Here is a 17,903-nt window from a genome sequence, read left to right as displayed (position 1 = left end):
GCGCAAAACTCAACTCAACTGGTGATCCCAGAGCTTGAGAAATCGATAACCCAGGTGATCACTGACAGGAGCGTGGCTTAGGAGGACTATAGGGGATTCATAGATCTCCTTTCAAAGCCCACCATCTGTGGAAACAACCACCCAGAAATCTAAACTAACATGAGAGTTCATCACAACACACTTCCTATGCAAAACAGCATACACCTTTAAGTACTTTAGGAAGAAGAAGAGACAGAAAGAAGAGAGAGAGAGACAGAAAGAAAGAGAGAGATGGAAAGAAGAGAGAGAGAGACGGAGAGAAGAGAGAGAGACGGAAAGAAGAGAGAGAGACGGAAAGAAGAGAGAGAGACGGAGAGAAGAGAGAGAGACGGAGAGAAGAGAGAGAGACGGAGAGAAGAGAGAGAGACGGAAAGAAGAGAGAGAGACGGAAAGAAGAGAGAAAGACAGAAAGAAAGAGAGAGATGGAAAGAAGAGAAAGAGAGAGAGACGGAGAGAAGAGAGAGAGACGGAAAGGAGAGAGAGAGACGGAGAGAAGAGAGAGAGACGGAAAGAAGAGAGAGAGACGGAAAGAAGAGAGAGAGACGGAAAGAAGAGAGAGAGACGGAAAGAAGAGAGAAAGACAGAAAGAAAGAGAGAGATGGAAAGAAGAGAAAGAGAGAGAGACGGAGAGAAGAGAGAGAGACGGAAAGAAGAGAGAGATGGAAAGAAGAGAGAGAGACGGAGAGAAGAGAGAGAGACGGAAAGAAGAGAGAGAGACGGAGAGAAGAGAGAGAGACGGAGAGAAGAGAGAGAGACGGAGAGAAGAGAGAGAGACGGAGAGAAGAGAGAGAGACGGAGAGAAGAGAGAGAGACGGAGAGAAGAGAGAGAGACGGAGAGAAGAGAGAGAGACGGAGAGAAGAGAGAGAGACGGAAAGGAGAGAGAGAGACGGAGAGAAGAGAGAGAGACGGAGAGAAGAGAGAGAGACGGAAAGAAGAGAGAGAGACGGAAAGAAGAGAGAGAGACGGAAAGAAGAGAGAGAGACGGAAAGAAGAGAGAGAGACGGAAAGAAGAGAGAGAGACGGAGAGAAGAGAGAGAGAGACAAAGAAAGAGCGCGAGAGAGAGAGAGTGCGAGTGAGGGACCACTGAGGCTGCAGACAGCTGTATAGCCATCTTGTCTGGATGTTTAGATGTTCTCAGTGAGTCTCAGTGGAGATGTGTTCTGCACCATACAGACACACAAACAGACACACTGAGCTTTCGCTCCAGCTGACATGGCAGCGTTTGTTCTGTATTTCTGTTCAACTCTGATGTTAGTGGCAGATGGAGCAAAGCAACTTATCCCATCAAGGGTGTGTGTGTGTGTTTGGTCTGAAGGACGAGAACCATTGGTAGTGTGTGTGGGGTACAGACAGACAGGGTTAGGGGGTACAGACAGACAGGGTTATGGGGTACAGACAGACGGGGTTATGGGGTACAGACAGCTTGTACAACCTACACACACACACACACACACACTTTCTAGTTAGTCAGAGGCATTGGGGATTAGGATTATCAGAGTTTAAACCCTGTACTCGATGTGCAGCTGTGCTTTCTCCACGCCCTTAACCCTCCACCCTCCACCCTCCACGCCCTCAACCCTCCACGCCCTTCACCCTTTACACTCGTACCCGTATCCAGATTGAAAAGGGCTGATATGGGCACTAATAAGTGGCTAAATTGGAACGTTAGAGGCTGTACAGTAACATGCCAGAACTCAGGCTCTGTGACTTCAGAACTAAGGCTCTGTGACTTCAGAACTCAGGCTCTGTGACTTCAGAACTCAGGCTCTGTGACTTCAGAACTCAGGCTCTGTGACTTCAGAACTCTGTATGGGTTGACTGACATACATTCTGACTTTAGGCAACTTTTGCAAACACTAAAATAGTCCATGAGTGAAAAGCTGTAAATTGAGAGGACTATGCATTTTGAAAGATGAGAGGTTGAGGATTATAATAAATATTGCTTTGATGTCATACAATCAAGCCAAACACCGGAGAGTCCAAAATGTGCACTTCAAAATTCCATATCATAAAACTCATGTAATATACAATGTTCATGATCTCGATGTTTGATGTACAGTTACAAGATGACATGGCCTCATTCCCTGGGTTGTTCTGAACAGAATGAGCCCATTTGTCTGAACAGAATGAGCCTGATCATTTTCTGCGTCACACATACCTGAACGCACTAATCACTCCATTCTATACGCACCAAAATGACATATCGGTTTCTCTGAATAGCCCTGTGAAAGCCTAACATTGTAAAGATAATATTTGATCATATGTGGAAATAGAACCAGCTTTAAAACGACGCTGCCCTCCTGACGTGTGATTTATAATGGACTGTTTTGGGACTGCGTAAACAACAGTAATGGTGTGTCGGCGGGGATAGAAGGCCGCGTTGCAAACAAACAAAACAACACCTGTGCTTCCTCTAGTTCCTCAACGGCACAACGAGGACAGATAAAAATAGTGTGCTTCCTCTAGTTCCTCAACGGCACAACTAGGACAGATAAAAACAGTGTGCTTCCTCTAGTTCCTCAACGGCACAACGAGGACAGATAAAAACAGTGTGCTTCCTCTAGTTCCTCAACGGCACAACGAGGACAGATAAAAACAGTGTGCTTCCTCTAGTTCCTCAACGGCACAACGAGGACAGATAAAAACAGTGTGCTTCCTCTAGTTCCTCAACGGCACAACGAGGACAGATAAAAACTGTGTGCTTCCTCTAGTTCCTCAACGGCACAACGAGGACAGATAAAAACAGTGTGCTTCCTCTAGTTCCTCAACGGCACAACGAGGACAGATAAAAACAGTGTGCTTCCTCTAGTTCCTCAACGGCACAACGAGGACAGATAAAAACAGCACCTTACAGTTGAAGACTTCTTCTTTCAGTCATAAAAGTGCAAAGAAATAACTTGGGAAGTGTACACTTTGGAGAGATGTGTGGTGACTTGGAGATACTATTTTAGTCCTCTCATTCAAACTCTTGTGCTTTTCTTGTCTAATGTTGCACCTATCTTACATTTCCCAGGAATATTCTCAACATGTTACTGAACGTATCCATAGTATTTTCAGATTTTCATTATCAACAAATGCGGTGAAAAGTCCAGTAAATGTCAAATTCACATAAAATCAACAGTGAAACGTTTGGATTCAGTCTTGTGTCAGATGAAAGTTGTGTCCTCAACTTTGGCCTAATAATCTCCAAACTGTTTCAATTACTACCATGCTTGTGCTTTTCATATTTCCTCTGTTAAGAAACGTTTTAAAATGTAGCCCGATCCATATAACCCAATTGCCACGAGCATAAAGGGTTAAAGAGAGGTTCCACTCCAAACAGAAAACTCACCTCTGCAGGCGGATCTGATAACCACATGAGTTCCCGTCCCCTACACTCTCAGCCCTCTCCGCAGCCACCCGCTCCGCTACCTAAAACACAATGAGAGGAGAGAGTACACACCTGCAACAAGCACACATCAGAAATGACACGATACGTATATTCAGAAAGGTAGGACACACACACACACACACACACACCTGGAACGGGTGCAATACACACACACACACACACACACACACACTACTTACAGATATGGCACTGATGCGACGTGGCTGGGTGCAGACCACCCTGCAGACTGAACCCATGCCCCTCTCTATGTAGTCATCCAGGATAAACTGGGTCACCTGGGTGGTCTTACCACACCCCGTCTCTCCACTGACCACCAGCACCTGGCTGGACCTGATCAACTCCACCAACTCCTGATGAACCAGAGAGAGGACAGTGGGAATACAGCAAGAGCCTTTCTGTCCTATGAAAACCTCTTATCATCCTTAATAACTTAACCTCTTATCATCCTTAATAACTTAACCTCTTATCTTCCTTAATAACTTAACCTCTTATCTTCCTTAATAACTTAACCTCTTATCATCCTTAATAACTTAACCTCTTATCTTCCTTAATAACTTAACCTCTTATCATCCTTAATAACGTAACCTCTTATCATCCTTAATAACTTAACCTCTTATCATCCTTAATAACTTAACCTCTTATCATCCTTAATAACTTAACCTCTTATCATCCTTAATAACTTAACCTCTTATCTTTTCAGGAAATGGAAAACAAGTCAATATTTGAACAAACATTAACAAGCATTTTAAAACTTCTGACGCTATTTAGAATACATGTATTGGTCCTGGAGTTATGAAATGTTCAGAGTACATTGAGGGGAGTTGCTTTCAATACATGTACAAAAATAAAAAATAAAACAAGAGTGAACATATACGGATTGACAACCATTTCTGTATGGACGTTGCTTTGAGTATGGGGTCATTGTTATGCTGACACAGGAAAGGTCCTTCCCCAAACTGTTGCCACAAAGTAGGAAGCACAGAATCATCTAGAATGTCATTGTATGCTGTAGCGTTAAGAGTTCCCTTCACTGGAACTAAAACAGCCCCTGACCATTATTCCTCATCCACCAAACTTTACAGTTGGCACTATGCATTCAGGCAGGTAGCGTTTTCCTGGCATCCGCCAAACCCAGATGGTGAAGAGTGATTCATCACTCCAAAGAACACATTTCCACTGCTCCAGAGTCCAATGGCGCTGAGCTTGACACCACTCCAGCAGACATTTGACATTGTGCATGGTGCCCAAACCATGAAAAACAACAGCAGACCATTATTCCTCCTCCACCAAACTTTACAGTTTTACGCATTAGGGCAGATAACGTTCTCCTGGCATCCGCCAAACACAGATTTGTCCGTGGGACTGCCAGATGGTGAAGCGTGATTCATCGCTCCAGAGAACGAGTTTCCACTGCTCCAGAGTCCAATGGCAGCGAGCTTTACAACACTCCAGCCGACGGTAGCGAGTGTCTCTACCGAGGACAGGTGATTAACACGGGCTGCTTGCTCCAGCACTTGGCAGTCTCGTTAAGTGAACACGTGTGGCCTTCCACTTCGCGGCTGAGCAGTTGATGTTCCTAGACGTTTCCACTTCACAATCAAAAGCACTTACAGTTGACCGGGGAGCTCCAGGATGGCAGAATTTTGACGAACTGAGTTGTTGGAAAGGTGGCATCCTATGACGGTGCCACGTTGAGAGTCACGGAGCTCTTCAGTAAAGCCATTATACTAACAATGTTTGTCTATGCAGATTGCATGGCTATGTGCTCAATTTTATACACCTGTCAGCAACGGATGTGGCTGAAATAGCTCAATTTCTCTTTGCTATTTTGAGCTGTGCTTGACATAATATTGTCACGACTGACCACGAGAATCCAAATAGGTCAGATCAAGTTTACAATGAATAACTTCAATCAGACCCCCTTTCACCAAAGGAATGGGTTTTGTCTCAACAGACCTTTTTGCCAATGAAACTCTAAGACGTTCAAAAGCGAATACTGGAACAATATTTTGAACGTAAAACATGGGCAATGGTCAGGGGCGATCTCTAGAACACTAACGTAATTATGTTTTTTATTTTGTGATGTCATTAAAAATGTCATAAAGGAAATACTGTAACTTGAAAAGTTCACACACTACATACAGTTGAAGTCAGACGTTAACATACACCATGGCCAAATACATTTAAACTCAGTTTCACAATTCCTGACATTTAATCCTAGTAAAAATTACCTGACTTAAGTCAGTTAGGATCACCACTGTATTTTAAGAATGTGAAATGTCAGAATAATAATAGAGAGAATTATTTATTTCAGCATTTATTTCTTTCATCACATTCCCAGTGGGTCAGACGTTTACAAACATTCAATTAGTATTTGGTAGCATTGCCTTTAAATTGTTTAACTTGGGTCAAACGTGTCGGGAAGCCTTCCACAAGCTTCCCACAATAAGTTGGGTGAATTTTGGCCCATTCCTCCTGACAGAGCTGGTGTAACTGAGTCAGGTTGGAAGGCCTCCTTGTTCGCACACGCTTTTTCAGTTCTGCCCACAAATTTTCAATAGGATTGAGTTCAGGGCTTTGTGATGGCCACTCCAATACCTTGACTTTGTTGTCCTTAAGCAATTTTGCCACAACTTTGGAAGTATGCTTGGGGTCATTCTCCATTTGGAAGCAATCTATTTTGTGAAGTGCACCAGTCCCTCCTGCAGCAAAGCACCCCGACATGATGCTGCCACCCCCGTGCTTCACAGTTGGGATGGTGTTCTTCGGCTTGCAAGCCTACCCCTTTTCCTCCAAACATAACAATGGTCATTATGGCCAAACAGTTCTGTTTTTGTTTCATCAGACCAGAGGACATTTCTCCAAAAACTACGATCTTTGTCAGTTTCAAACCGTAGTTTGGCATTTTTATGGCGGTTTTGAAGCAGTGGCTTCTTCCTTGCTAAGCGGCCATTCAGGTTATGTCGATATAGGCCTCGTTTTACTGTGGATATAGATACTTTTGTACCTGTTTCATCCAGCATCTTCACAAGGTCCTTTGCTGTTGTTCTGGGATTGATTTGCACTTTTCACACCAAAGTACCTTAATCTCTAGGAGACAGAACGCGTCTCCTTCCTGAGCTTATGACGGCTGCGTGGTCCCATGGTGTTTATACTTGCGTGCTATTGTTTGTACAGATGTACGTGGTACCTTCAGGCATTTGGAAATTGCTCCCAAGGATGAACCAGACTTGTGGATGTCCCAAAAAATATTCTGAGGTCTTGAGTGATTTTTTTGTTTGTTTTTTGTCCCATGACATCAGGCAAAGAGGCACTGAGTTTGAAGGTAGACCTTGAAATACATCCACAAGTACACCTACAAATGACTCAAATTATGTCAATTAGCCTATCAGAAGCTTCTAAAGCCATGATATCATTTCCTGGAATTTTCCAAAGCTGTTTAAAGGCACAGTCAACTTAGTCTATGTAAACTTCTGACCCACTGGAATTGTGAAACAGTGAATAATAAGTGAAATAATCTGTCTGTAAACAAATGTTGGAAAAATGACTTGCGTCATGCACAAAGAAGAAGTCATAACAGACTTGTCAAAACTATAGTTTGTTAACAAGACATTTGTGGAGTGGTTGAAAAAACGAGTTAATGACTCCAACCTAAGTGTATGTAAACTTCTGACTTCAACTGTAGATGAAGTTTCCATACGATGGGTTGTGCATGTAATATGAAAAATGATGTTTTTGTTAAGAGAGGGATGTGATTTGAGAAGCTATAAGAGATAATTGCCCCGTTCACAGAGAGATCCCAGGCATTTCACGTAAATACATTAATGATTTCTTGCTCAAAGGGGGCGGCGGTTCGTGTGCAAAGTAAATGGTTATTGTAATTAAGAGTAGTTTCTGAATGTGTCAATGTTAAGTGTCTCTGTCCCTCTCTCTCCTGTCATTCCACTAGGGACCTGCTCTCAGCGTATTACATCTCCAGTCAATAACCGATGCAGACTGTGCGTTTATCCTGTGTCCCCATGTAATTAGCTAGTATATAAATACTTAAACCAATGTGTAGTACAGAATCATAAGTAAAGCTCAGGGTTTTGCAGATGCAAGGAGGCTACAACAGTTCGGAACGATGATATGATACGAGGTTAGGATTGATAAGTTGACTGTTTAAAAGGATGTGATAGGTAAAGACCTTTTAGAATTTAATTGGGAGATGGTATCTCTTTAAAGATCTGCTCTCGCGGTGCCCCAGATCCTAATGAGTTAATTGTTACATGATTAAAACCTCTTCATCCTACCCCCTCCTTTTTCGAACATTCTGTTAAAAATCGTGCAACATTTCAGCGTCCTGCTACTCATGCCAGGAATATAGTATATGCATATGATTAGTATGTGTGGATAGAAAACACTCTGAAGTTTTTAAAACTGGTTAAATCACGGCTGTGACTATAACAGATCGTGTGTTTCATCGAAAAGCGCAAGAAAAACTGCTTACTGAAAGCTAAAAATAATACTCATGCGTCACTTTCATGGGTTGTTAAAAGGGCACAAAATTAATTATGGACCTGCATGCAATTCCTACAGATTCCACACGATGTCGCCATTGTCGTCATTTTCCGGGGAGTTTTTTGTTGGTAAATCCAACTAACTGGATTCCATTTCTTCCGGTCTCCGCCAGGATGTTTTGAAGTGCACATTTTCAGCCATTGATTTGAAGACGAGGAGCTATTGAATATACATCGCCCTGTAATCATTTTGATAGATTATAAACGTTTACTAATACCTAAAGTTGGATTACAAAAGTATTTCGAAGTGTTTTGTGAAAGTTTATCGTCGACTTTTTTAATTTTAAAAAATGACGCTGCGTTTTAAAACAATGTTTTTTTCTGGATTTCACAGCTTCCATAGATGCCTATTTTGGGTATATATGGACCGATTTAAACGAAAAAAAGACCCAATAGTGATGTTTATGGGGCATATAGGAGTGCCAAGAAAGAAGCTCGTCAAAGGTAATGAATGTTTTATATTTTATTTCTGCATTTTGTGTAGCGCCGGCTACGCTAAATCTTTGTTTACGTCGCATTCAGGCATTTTGGGGTGTTGCATGCTATCAGATAATAGCTTCTCATGCTTTCGCCGAAAAGCATTTTAAAAATCTGACTTGTTGGCTAGATTCACAACGAGTGTAGCTTTAATTCAATACCCTGCATGTGTATTTTGATGAACGTTTGAGTTTTAACGAGTACATTTAGCATTTAGCGTAGCGCATTTCCAGGTGCCTACTTGAGACATCTGCGTCTCAAGTAGGAGCAAGAAGTTAATTTAACAATTAAACATATTTAGGTAATTAGATAATTAACAGTCTTCAGATTAATGTTAAAGTCAAGTCATGACAAGGTGGAATCGGTCTTATACCAAACAGGGATATCTTCTGTAAACCAACCCTACCTTGTCACAACACAACTGATTGGCTCAAACTTGGCTCCACTATTTAACAAGGCACACCTGCTAATTAAAATACATGAAGCTAGTTGAGAGAATGCCAAGAGTGTGCAAAGCTGTCAAGGTAAAGGGTGGCTACTTTGAAGAATCTCAAATATATTTTATTTGTTTAACACATTTTTGGTTACTACATGATTCCATATGTGTTATTTCATGGTTTTGATGTCTTCACTATTATTCTACAATGTAGAAAATAGTAAAACAAATAAATAAAAAAAAACTGCAATGAGTAGGTGTGTACAAACTTTTGACTTGTACTGTGTGTGTGGCACAGAGGTCAGTTGATTAGGTACACCATACCGTTCCTGCAGTCAGCATGCCAATTGCACACTCCCTCAAAACTTGAAACATCTGTAGAATTGTGTTGTGTGACAAAACTGCCTTTTAATGCCCCCCGCACAAGGGTCACCTGTGTATTGATCATGCTGTTTAATCAGCTTCTTGATATGTCACACCAGTCAGGTGGCAAAGGAGAAAGGCTCACTAACAGGGATGTTAACAAATTTGATGACAAAATTTGTGCACATGGAACATCTCTGGGATCTTTTATATCAGCTCATGAAACATGTTGCGTTTATATTTTTGTTCAGTGTAAATTAAAATTGGCAAATGTAGTTGCAAGGTTTTCATCAATCAGAAACGTTTTACAAGATGAGATCCTATTCTTGTCTTAGGTAAAAACGCCCACATGGTAGGCAGAGGCCTATAGCATCCACATGGTAGGCAGAGGCCTATAGCATCCACATGGTAAGCAGAGGCCTATAACATCCACATGGTGGGCAGAGGCCTATAGCATCCACATGGTAGGCAGAGGCCTATAGCATCCACATGGTAGGCAGAGGCCTATAGCATCCACATGGTAGGCAGAGGCCTTGCATCAACATGGTAGGCAGAGGCCTATAGCATCCACATGGTAAGCAGAGGCCTATAGCATCCACATGGTAAGCAGAGGCCTATAGCATCCACATGGTGGGCAGAGGCCTATAGGATCCACATGGTGGGCAGAGGCCTTGCATCAACATGGTAGGCAGAGGTCTATAGCATCCACATGGTAAGCAGAGGCCTATAGCATCCACATGGTAAGCAGAGGCCTATAGCATCCACATGGTAAGCAGAGGCCTATAGTATCCACATGGTAAGCAGAGGCCTAGCATCCACATGGTAAGCAGAGGCCTATAGCATCCACATGGTAAGCAGAGGCCTAGCATCCAAGTTCATCAGGAGGAAAAATACAGTGCCTTGCGAAAGTATTCGGCCCCCTTGAACTTTGCGACCTTTTGCCACATTTCAGGCTTCAAACATAAAGATATAAAACTGTATTTTTTTTTGTGAAGAATCAACAACAAGTGGGACACAATCATGAAGTGGAACGACATTTATTGGATATTTCAAACTTTTTTAACAAATCAAAAACTGAAAAATTGGGCGTGCAAAATTATTCAGCCCCATTACTTTCAGTGCAGCAAACTCTCTCCAGAAGTTCAGTGAGGATCTCTGAATGATCCAATGTTGACCTAAATGACTAATGATGATAAATACAATCCACCTGTGTGTAATCAAGTCTCCGTATAAATGCACCTGCACTGTGATAGTCTCAGAGGTCCGTTAAAAGTGCAGAGAGCATCATGAAGAACAAGGAACACACCAGGCAGGTGCGAGATACTGTTGTGAAGAAATTTAAAGCCAGATTTGGATACAAAAAGATTTCCCAAGCTTTAAACATCCCAAGGAGCACTGTGCAAGCGATAATATTGAAATGGAAGGAGTATCAGACCACTGCAAATCTACCAAGACCTGGCCGGCCCTCTAAACTTTCAGCTCATACAAGGAGAAGACTGATCAGAGATGCAGCCAAGAGGCCCATGATCACTCTGGATGAACTGCAGAGATCTACAGCTGAGGTGGGAGACTCTGTCCATAGGACAACAATCAGTCGTATATTGCACAAATCTGGCCTTTATGGAAGAGTGGCAAGAAGAAAGCCATTTCTTAAAGATATCCATAAAAAGTGTTGTTTAAAGTTTGCCACAAGCCACCTGGGAGACACACCAAACATGTGGAAGAAGGTGCTCTGGTCAGATGAAACCAAAATTGAACTTTTTGGCAACAATGCAAAACGTTATGTTTGGTGTAAAAGCAACACAGCTCATCACCCTGAACACACCATCCCCACTGTCAAACATGGTGGTGGCAGCATCATGGTTTGGGCCTGCTTTTCTTCAGCAGTGACAGGGAAGATGGTTAAAATTGATGGGAAGATGGATGGAGCCAAATACAGGACCATTCTGGAAGAAAACCTGATGGAGTCTGCAAAAGACCTGAGACTGGGACGGAGATTTGTCTTCCAACAAGACAATGATCCAAAACATAAAGCAAAATCTTCAATGGAATGGTTCAAAAATAAACATATCCAGGTGTTAGAATGGCCAAGTCAAAGTCCAGACCTGAATCCAATCGATAATCTGTGGAAAGAACTGAAAACTGCTGTTCACAAATGCTCTCCATCCAACCTCACTGAGCTCGAGCTGTTTTGCAAGGAGGAATGGTAAAAAATGTCAGTCTCTCGATGTGCAAAACTGATAGAGACATACCCCAAGCGACTTACAGCTGTAATCGCAGCAAAAGGTGGCGCTACAAAGTATTAACTTAAGGGGGCTGAATAATTTTGCACGCCCAATTTTTCAGTTTTTGATTTGTTAAAAAAGTTTGAAATATCCAATAAATGTCGTTCCACTTCATGATTGTGTCCCACTTGTTGTTGATTCTTCACAAAAAAATACAGTTTTATATCTTTATGTTTGAAGCCTGAAATGTGGCAAAAGGTCGCAAAGTTCAAGGGGGCCGAATACTTTCGCAAGGCACTGTATGTCTCAGATCTTACCTCTTTTTTTCCAAAGGATGGAAGCTTTTCCCTGAATTTCTGCCAAAAAATAAACAGGAAACATGAATTACTACAAGCAGTCCATCAATAGATGTTGAGAACTAAGAACATCTCACCACCAGTTCTATTGGTGTTATGATAACATGTGTGTTTATCAATAACAAACACAGTAATTATAATACTGCTAGTTTTTTATGAAGTGAATTGTCACCAGCATGTCTAGGTATTTAGAGTCCGCCTTCTTCCTCTCTAGATCTCTCTTTAACTGCTGGTCCAGAGCATTCTCCCTGACCACCTCCTGAAACAAGTACTCCAGGTCTTTATCCTTCCCTCTCCTCTCCTTCTCCTCCCTCTCTTCTTGGGGTTCAGCTTTAAGGACATCCTGTGGGAAGTAACTGAAAGGCAGGAGAAAGAGACATGATTGTGAATTGCTTTAACGAGTGAGCATAGCAATAGGAACAACAACAACAACAACCCTAAAATCTAGAAGTTAACCTACCGTTGTGATGTGAGTGGAGTGTTCTGTACTGGCCTCTCCTCAACCTCCTTCTTCTCTTGTTTGAGATCAATTTTCAGGACATCCTGAGAGGGCTCATCACCATCAAAGTAACTGAAACACAGATCAGGTAAATAACAGTGTTGTAGTAAATCACAGGCGGAATGCGTTATGTTTCAAAAGCATTGAATGTAGCCGATGATGTTGCAATCTAGTGGTGACATGAGCCCTCCTAAATATTCCACAAACTTAGGAGATGTAAAAGGAGTTTTTATAGTTTGCAGCTGCAGCAAGCAGGCTTATGTCCACAACACACAGAGGACCCATGCATAGGGCCTAACGATGTCCTGGAGACTAGGGTTAGGGCTGGGGCCTGTGGACCTGAACGCATCACATCACTGACTGTCTGTCTGTCTGCCCGTGTCACAGTACATGACAGAGCCTACTGCAGCTGTACTCTTCTGAGAGACTAGGAGTGTTTGACATTGCAATCAACTTTAAAGGCGAGTCTAGACTGACTGATCTACAAATCACCTTGAATCACAAATAACTACTCAAAGGTATTTGTTCATCAGTCAGTCTGTCAGAATTTACCCATAATACAGCACGATTTTGATGCTCTCAAACACAGCCAGGAAGACAGTGCCTTACCAGTGGCCGCCTCTGTCCGGTGCTGACGGGGTTGAACGCCAGTGCTCAGATGTGGAGGGGTGGGCCTCCCTGGCTGGGCATGTCGGTCCTCTCTGGACAGTGTTCAGCAGATTAGTGATATGCTGTTCCCTGGACTCATCCATCTGAACCACTGCCCGCTACACCGCAAGGGGAAACCAACTGCATTAGTACAGAGTTAATCCTGATACATGCTAGATACTATAGATTTATTCGAGATACGTAGCTACTTCGTTATCAAAAAACAGATATAGCTAGTTGTCAGCCGTGATAGTCAACAACACTAAGTAACGAGAGTTGACTACCAACGACAACAACCCAAGCAAGCCACTACACACCAGATACACAGGTGCCTCTGTAACTAATGTTACACCACTAACCGATTTTCTCTCATTTTCTTTCCTCTTCAAGCCTCCCCATTTGGCGTACCACAGTCCGATCTCCCTGCCCTTTAGATGCGGGGGTGGACGGTTTGGTCCCCCACCTCTCCCTCCTCGTTCTCCCCGGTCCTCCCTCGACTCCGTTTCGGTGCTCCGCGGGTGTCCACCACCACTAGACCCAGCTAGGCGGTCCCACCTCTCCCGGCTCCCATCCCGTCCGAATCCTCGACCTCCTCTTCGGCCACCTCGTCGGCCGCCTCTGCCTCCATAACCTCCATAACTCATAACGCCTTCAAAACCACAGAAACACAGCTATGGCAAGATAGCAGTGCAAGACACCGTCTGTAGACTTACAAATTGGGACTAGCCAGCTAGCTAAACTTGCTGCACTATTCGAAACCTTTGCCTTGGGATTTGCTAGCTAACGTTAGCTAGTAAACGTTAGCCGGCCCGTGGATCACGTAGATGTGCTAAATTAATAATTGTATATCTCGAAGCGTGTACATATTTCAGATGAAGTTCGAAATACCTAAGTAGTTGAATGTGAAAGAAATAAATAGCATTTCCGCTGATATCAAGAGAAAATCAGTAATTTTTTTTGCAAGGATGTGAGTCTTGTGTATATATAGATATATATCCTGTCGCATAGTTTACACAACAATGAAATAGTCGAAGGATGATGACGTTTCCCTCATGATTGGCCAGGGAGGATAGGCTTGGTTCACGCAACCCGGCGAGACCCCGAAATACTCTGAATGCATGAAATGCTACAAATATATATGTTGTAACTTGTCACTCCAGGGTTTTTTCTGGATCAAAATGGGGCTTGTTGTGAGTAGTGGGGCATGGTAGAAGCCCTCACCAAAGAGATTTCGTTTTTTGATGTTTTAAAGGGATGTTTTAAAGGGATGTTTTAAAGGGGATGTTCCTGCAATTCTACTTCCCTTTTTGCCATGATTTATGCCTTGTTCTTATGCTATCCGAGTGACTCAAACATTATAACAAAATCAATGTGGGTCCCATGAGAGAAGGAGATAATTAAAAATGTTAGATTCTCCCTGACTGTCTAGTTATACTTTTAGTGATTGTTAGTTCTCAAAAATATTTTATTTAAAAATATATAGGTCCATTATCTTTTTTTACATGAATTATATCTGGTGTTAGATGTTTAAGTTTTCAACGTTTTTTTAATCATATTTTTTGGAGTGGTGGCAACGATTTAGCAGCGGCAGTTAAAAAATAAAATAATTTTTATTTAACCTTTATTTAACCAGGGAGGTCAGTTGAGAACAAGTTCTCATTTACAACTGCGACCTGGCCTAGATAAAGCAAAGCAGTGCGACACAAACAACAACACAGAGTTACACATGGAAAAAAACAAACATACAGTCAATAACACAATAGAAAAAAGTCTATATACAGTGTGTGCAAATGTCGTGAGGAGGTAAGGCAATAAATTGGCAATAGTAGCGAAGTAATTACAATATAGCAAATTAACACTGGAGTGATGGATGTGCAGATGATGATGTTCAAGTAGAAATACCGGTGTGCAAAAGAGCAAACATTAAATAAAAACAATAAGGGGATGAGGTAGGTAGTTGGATGGATGGGCTATTTACAGATGGGCTGTGTACAGCTGCAGTGATCGGTTAGCTGATGTTTAAAGTTAGTGAGGGAGATAGATATAAGTCTCCAAATTCAGTGATTTTTGCAATTCGTTCCAGTCACTGGTAGTAGAGAACTGGGAAAAAAAAGGAGGAATTGGCTTTGGGGGATGACCAGTGAGATATACCTGCTGGAGCGAATGCTACGGGTTGGTGTTGTTATCGTGATCAGTGAGCTGAGATAGGGCAGAGCTTTACCTAGCAAAGACTTATAGATGACCTGTAGCCAGTGGGTCTGGCGACGAATATGTAGCGAGGGCCAGCCGACGAGGGCATACAGGTCGCAGTGGTGAGTAGTATATGGGGCTTTGATGACAAAACGGATGGCACTGTGATAGACTGCATCCAGTTTGCTGAGTAGAGTGTTGAAGGCTATTTTGTAAATGACATCGCCGAAGTCGAGGATCTGTAGGATAGTCAATTTTACGAGAGTATGTTTGGCGGTGTGAGTGAAGGAAACTTTGTTGCTAAATAGAATTCGATTTTAGATTTCATTTTGGATTGGAGATGTTTAATATGAGTCTGGAAGGAGAGTTTACAGTCTAACCAGACACCTAGGTATTTGTAGTTGTCCACATATTCTAAGTCAGAACCGTCCAGAGTAGTGATGCTAGTCGGGGGAGCGGGTGCAGGCAGCGATCGGTTGAAAAGCATGCATTTAGTTTTACTAGCGTTTAAGAGCAGTTGGAGGCCACGGAAGAGTGTTGTATGGCATTGAAGCTCATTTGGAGATGTGTTAACACAGTGCCCAAAGATGGGCTAGATGTATACAGAATGGTGTCGTCTGCGCAGAGGTGGATCAGGGAATATAGAGCGACATTGTTGAAATATACAGAGAAAAGAGTCGGCCCGAGAATTGAACCCTGTGGTACCCCCATAGAGACTGCCAGAGGTCCGGACAACAGGCCCACCGATTTGACACACTGAACTCTGTCTGAGAAGTAGAAGGTGAACCAGGCGAGGCAGTCATTTGAGAAACCAAGGCTGTTGCGTCTGCCGATAAGAATACAGTGATTGACAGAGTCAAAAGCCTTGGCCAGGTCGATGAAGACGGCTGCACAGTACTGTCTTTTATCGATGGCGGTTATGATATCGTTTAGTACCTTGAGCGTGGCTGAGGTGCACCCGTGACCAGCTCGGAAACAGCGGAGAAGGTACGGTGGGATTTTAAATGGTCAGTGATCTGTTTATTTACTTGGCTTTCAAAGACTTTAGAAAGGCAGGGCAGGATGGATATAGGTCTGTAACAGTTTGGGTGTAGAGTGTCACCCCCTTTGAAGAGGGGGACGACCACGGCAGCTTTCCAATCTTTAGATCTTGGACGATACGAAAGAGAGGTTGAACAGACTTGTAATAGGGGTTGCAACAATGGCAGCGGATAATTTTAGAAAGAGAGGGTCCAGATTGTCTAGCCCAGCTGATTTGTGAGGGTCTGGGTTTTTCAGCTCTTTCAGAACATATGCTATCTGGATTTGGGTGAAGGAGAAGCTAGGGAGGCTTGGGCAAGTAGTTGCAGGGGCTGCAGAGCTGTTGGCCGGGGTTGGGGTAGCCAGGAGGAAAACATGGCCAGCTGTTGAGAAATGCTTATTGATATTCTCGATTATCGTGGATTTATCTGTGGTGATAGTGTTTCCTAGCCTCCGTGCAGTGGGCAGCTGGGAGGAGGTGTTCTTGTTCTCATTGGACTTTACAGTGTCCCAAAACTTTTGGGAGTTAGAGCTACAGGATGCACATTTCTGTTTGATAAAGCTAGCCTTTACTTTCCTGACTGACTGCGTGTATTGGTCCCTGACTTCCCTGAAAAGTTGCATTTCGCGAGGACCATTCGATGCTAGTGCGGTCTGCCACAGGATGTTTTTGTGCTGGTCGAGGGCAGTCAGGTCTGGAGTGAACCAAGGGATATATCTGTTCTTAGTTCTCCATTTTTTGAGAGGGGCATGCTTATTTAAGATGGTGAGGAAATTACTTTTAAAGAACGACCAGGCATCCTCTACTGACGGGATGAGGTCAATATCCTTCCAGGATACCCAAGCCAGGTCGATTAGAAAGGCCTGCTCGCAATAGTGTTTTAGGGAGCGTTTGACAGTGATGAGGGGTGGTTGTTTGACCGCGGACCCATAGCGGATGCAAGCAATAAGGCAGTGATCGCTGAGATCCTGATTGAAAACAGCAGAGGTGTATTTGAATGGCAAGTTGGTCAGGATAATATCTATGAGGGTGCCCATGTTTACAGATTTAGGGTTGTACCCGGTGGGTTCCTTGAAAATTTGTGTTAGATTGAGGGCATCTATCTTAGATTGTAGGACTGCCGGAGTGTTAATTAAGCATATCCCAGTTTAGGTCACCTAACAGAACAAACTCTGAATATAGATGGGGGACAATCAATTCACATAAGGTGTCCAGGGCACAGCTGAGAGCTGAGGGGGGTCTATAACAGGCAGCAACAGTGAGAGACTTCTGGAGAGATACATTTTTAAAATTAGAAGCTTGAACTGTTTGTGCATAGACCTGGAAAGTATGACAGAACTTTGCAGGCTATCTCTGCAGTAGATTGCAACTCCTACCCCTTTGGCAGTTATGTCTTGACGGAAAATGTTGTAGTTGGGGATGGAAATCTCTGAATTTTTGGTGGCCTTCCTAAACCAGGATTCAAACACTGCAAGGACATCAGCATTGGCGGAGTGTGCTAAAGCAGTGAGTAAAACAAACTTAGGGAGAAGGCTTCTGATGTTAACATGCATGACACCAAGGCTTTTACGGTTACAGAAGTCAACAAATGAGAGCGCCTGGGGACACGCAAGGCCTGGGTTAACCTCCACATCACCCGAGGAACAGAGGAGGAGTAGGATGAGGGTACGGCTAATATAGGGGAAACACTGCGCACA

The 17,903-nt window shown here is 43.0% G+C and overlaps 1 protein-coding gene across 1 annotated transcript in view; it reads right to left on the bottom strand.

Annotated features, from left to right (window-relative positions):
- The window catches only part of LOC139385988 (DEAH (Asp-Glu-Ala-His) box polypeptide 36), a 58,827-nt gene extending 44,806 nt beyond the window's left edge, over window positions 1-14,021 (bottom strand). The window contains exons 1-7 of the mRNA XM_071131304.1: window positions 13,355-14,021; window positions 12,957-13,114; window positions 12,309-12,419; window positions 12,021-12,204; window positions 11,810-11,848; window positions 3,612-3,782; window positions 3,373-3,452 (exon numbers count right to left, since the gene is read on the bottom strand). Of these exons, the coding sequence (XP_070987405.1) occupies window positions 3,373-3,452; window positions 3,612-3,782; window positions 11,810-11,848; window positions 12,021-12,204; window positions 12,309-12,419; window positions 12,957-13,114; window positions 13,355-13,639 (1,028 nt within the window). The 5' untranslated portion in view covers window positions 13,640-14,021. The remainder of the gene's footprint in view (window positions 1-3,372; window positions 3,453-3,611; window positions 3,783-11,809; window positions 11,849-12,020; window positions 12,205-12,308; window positions 12,420-12,956; window positions 13,115-13,354) is intronic.
- Between the last annotated feature and the right edge of the window lie 3,882 nt (window positions 14,022-17,903).

The sequence above is a fragment of the Oncorhynchus clarkii genome, chromosome 27 (genome assembly GCF_045791955.1).
Source record: "Oncorhynchus clarkii lewisi isolate Uvic-CL-2024 chromosome 27, UVic_Ocla_1.0, whole genome shotgun sequence".
Taxonomy (NCBI): Eukaryota; Metazoa; Chordata; class Actinopteri; order Salmoniformes; family Salmonidae; genus Oncorhynchus; species Oncorhynchus clarkii.
This window is presented reverse-complemented; position numbering and strand designations above follow the sequence as displayed.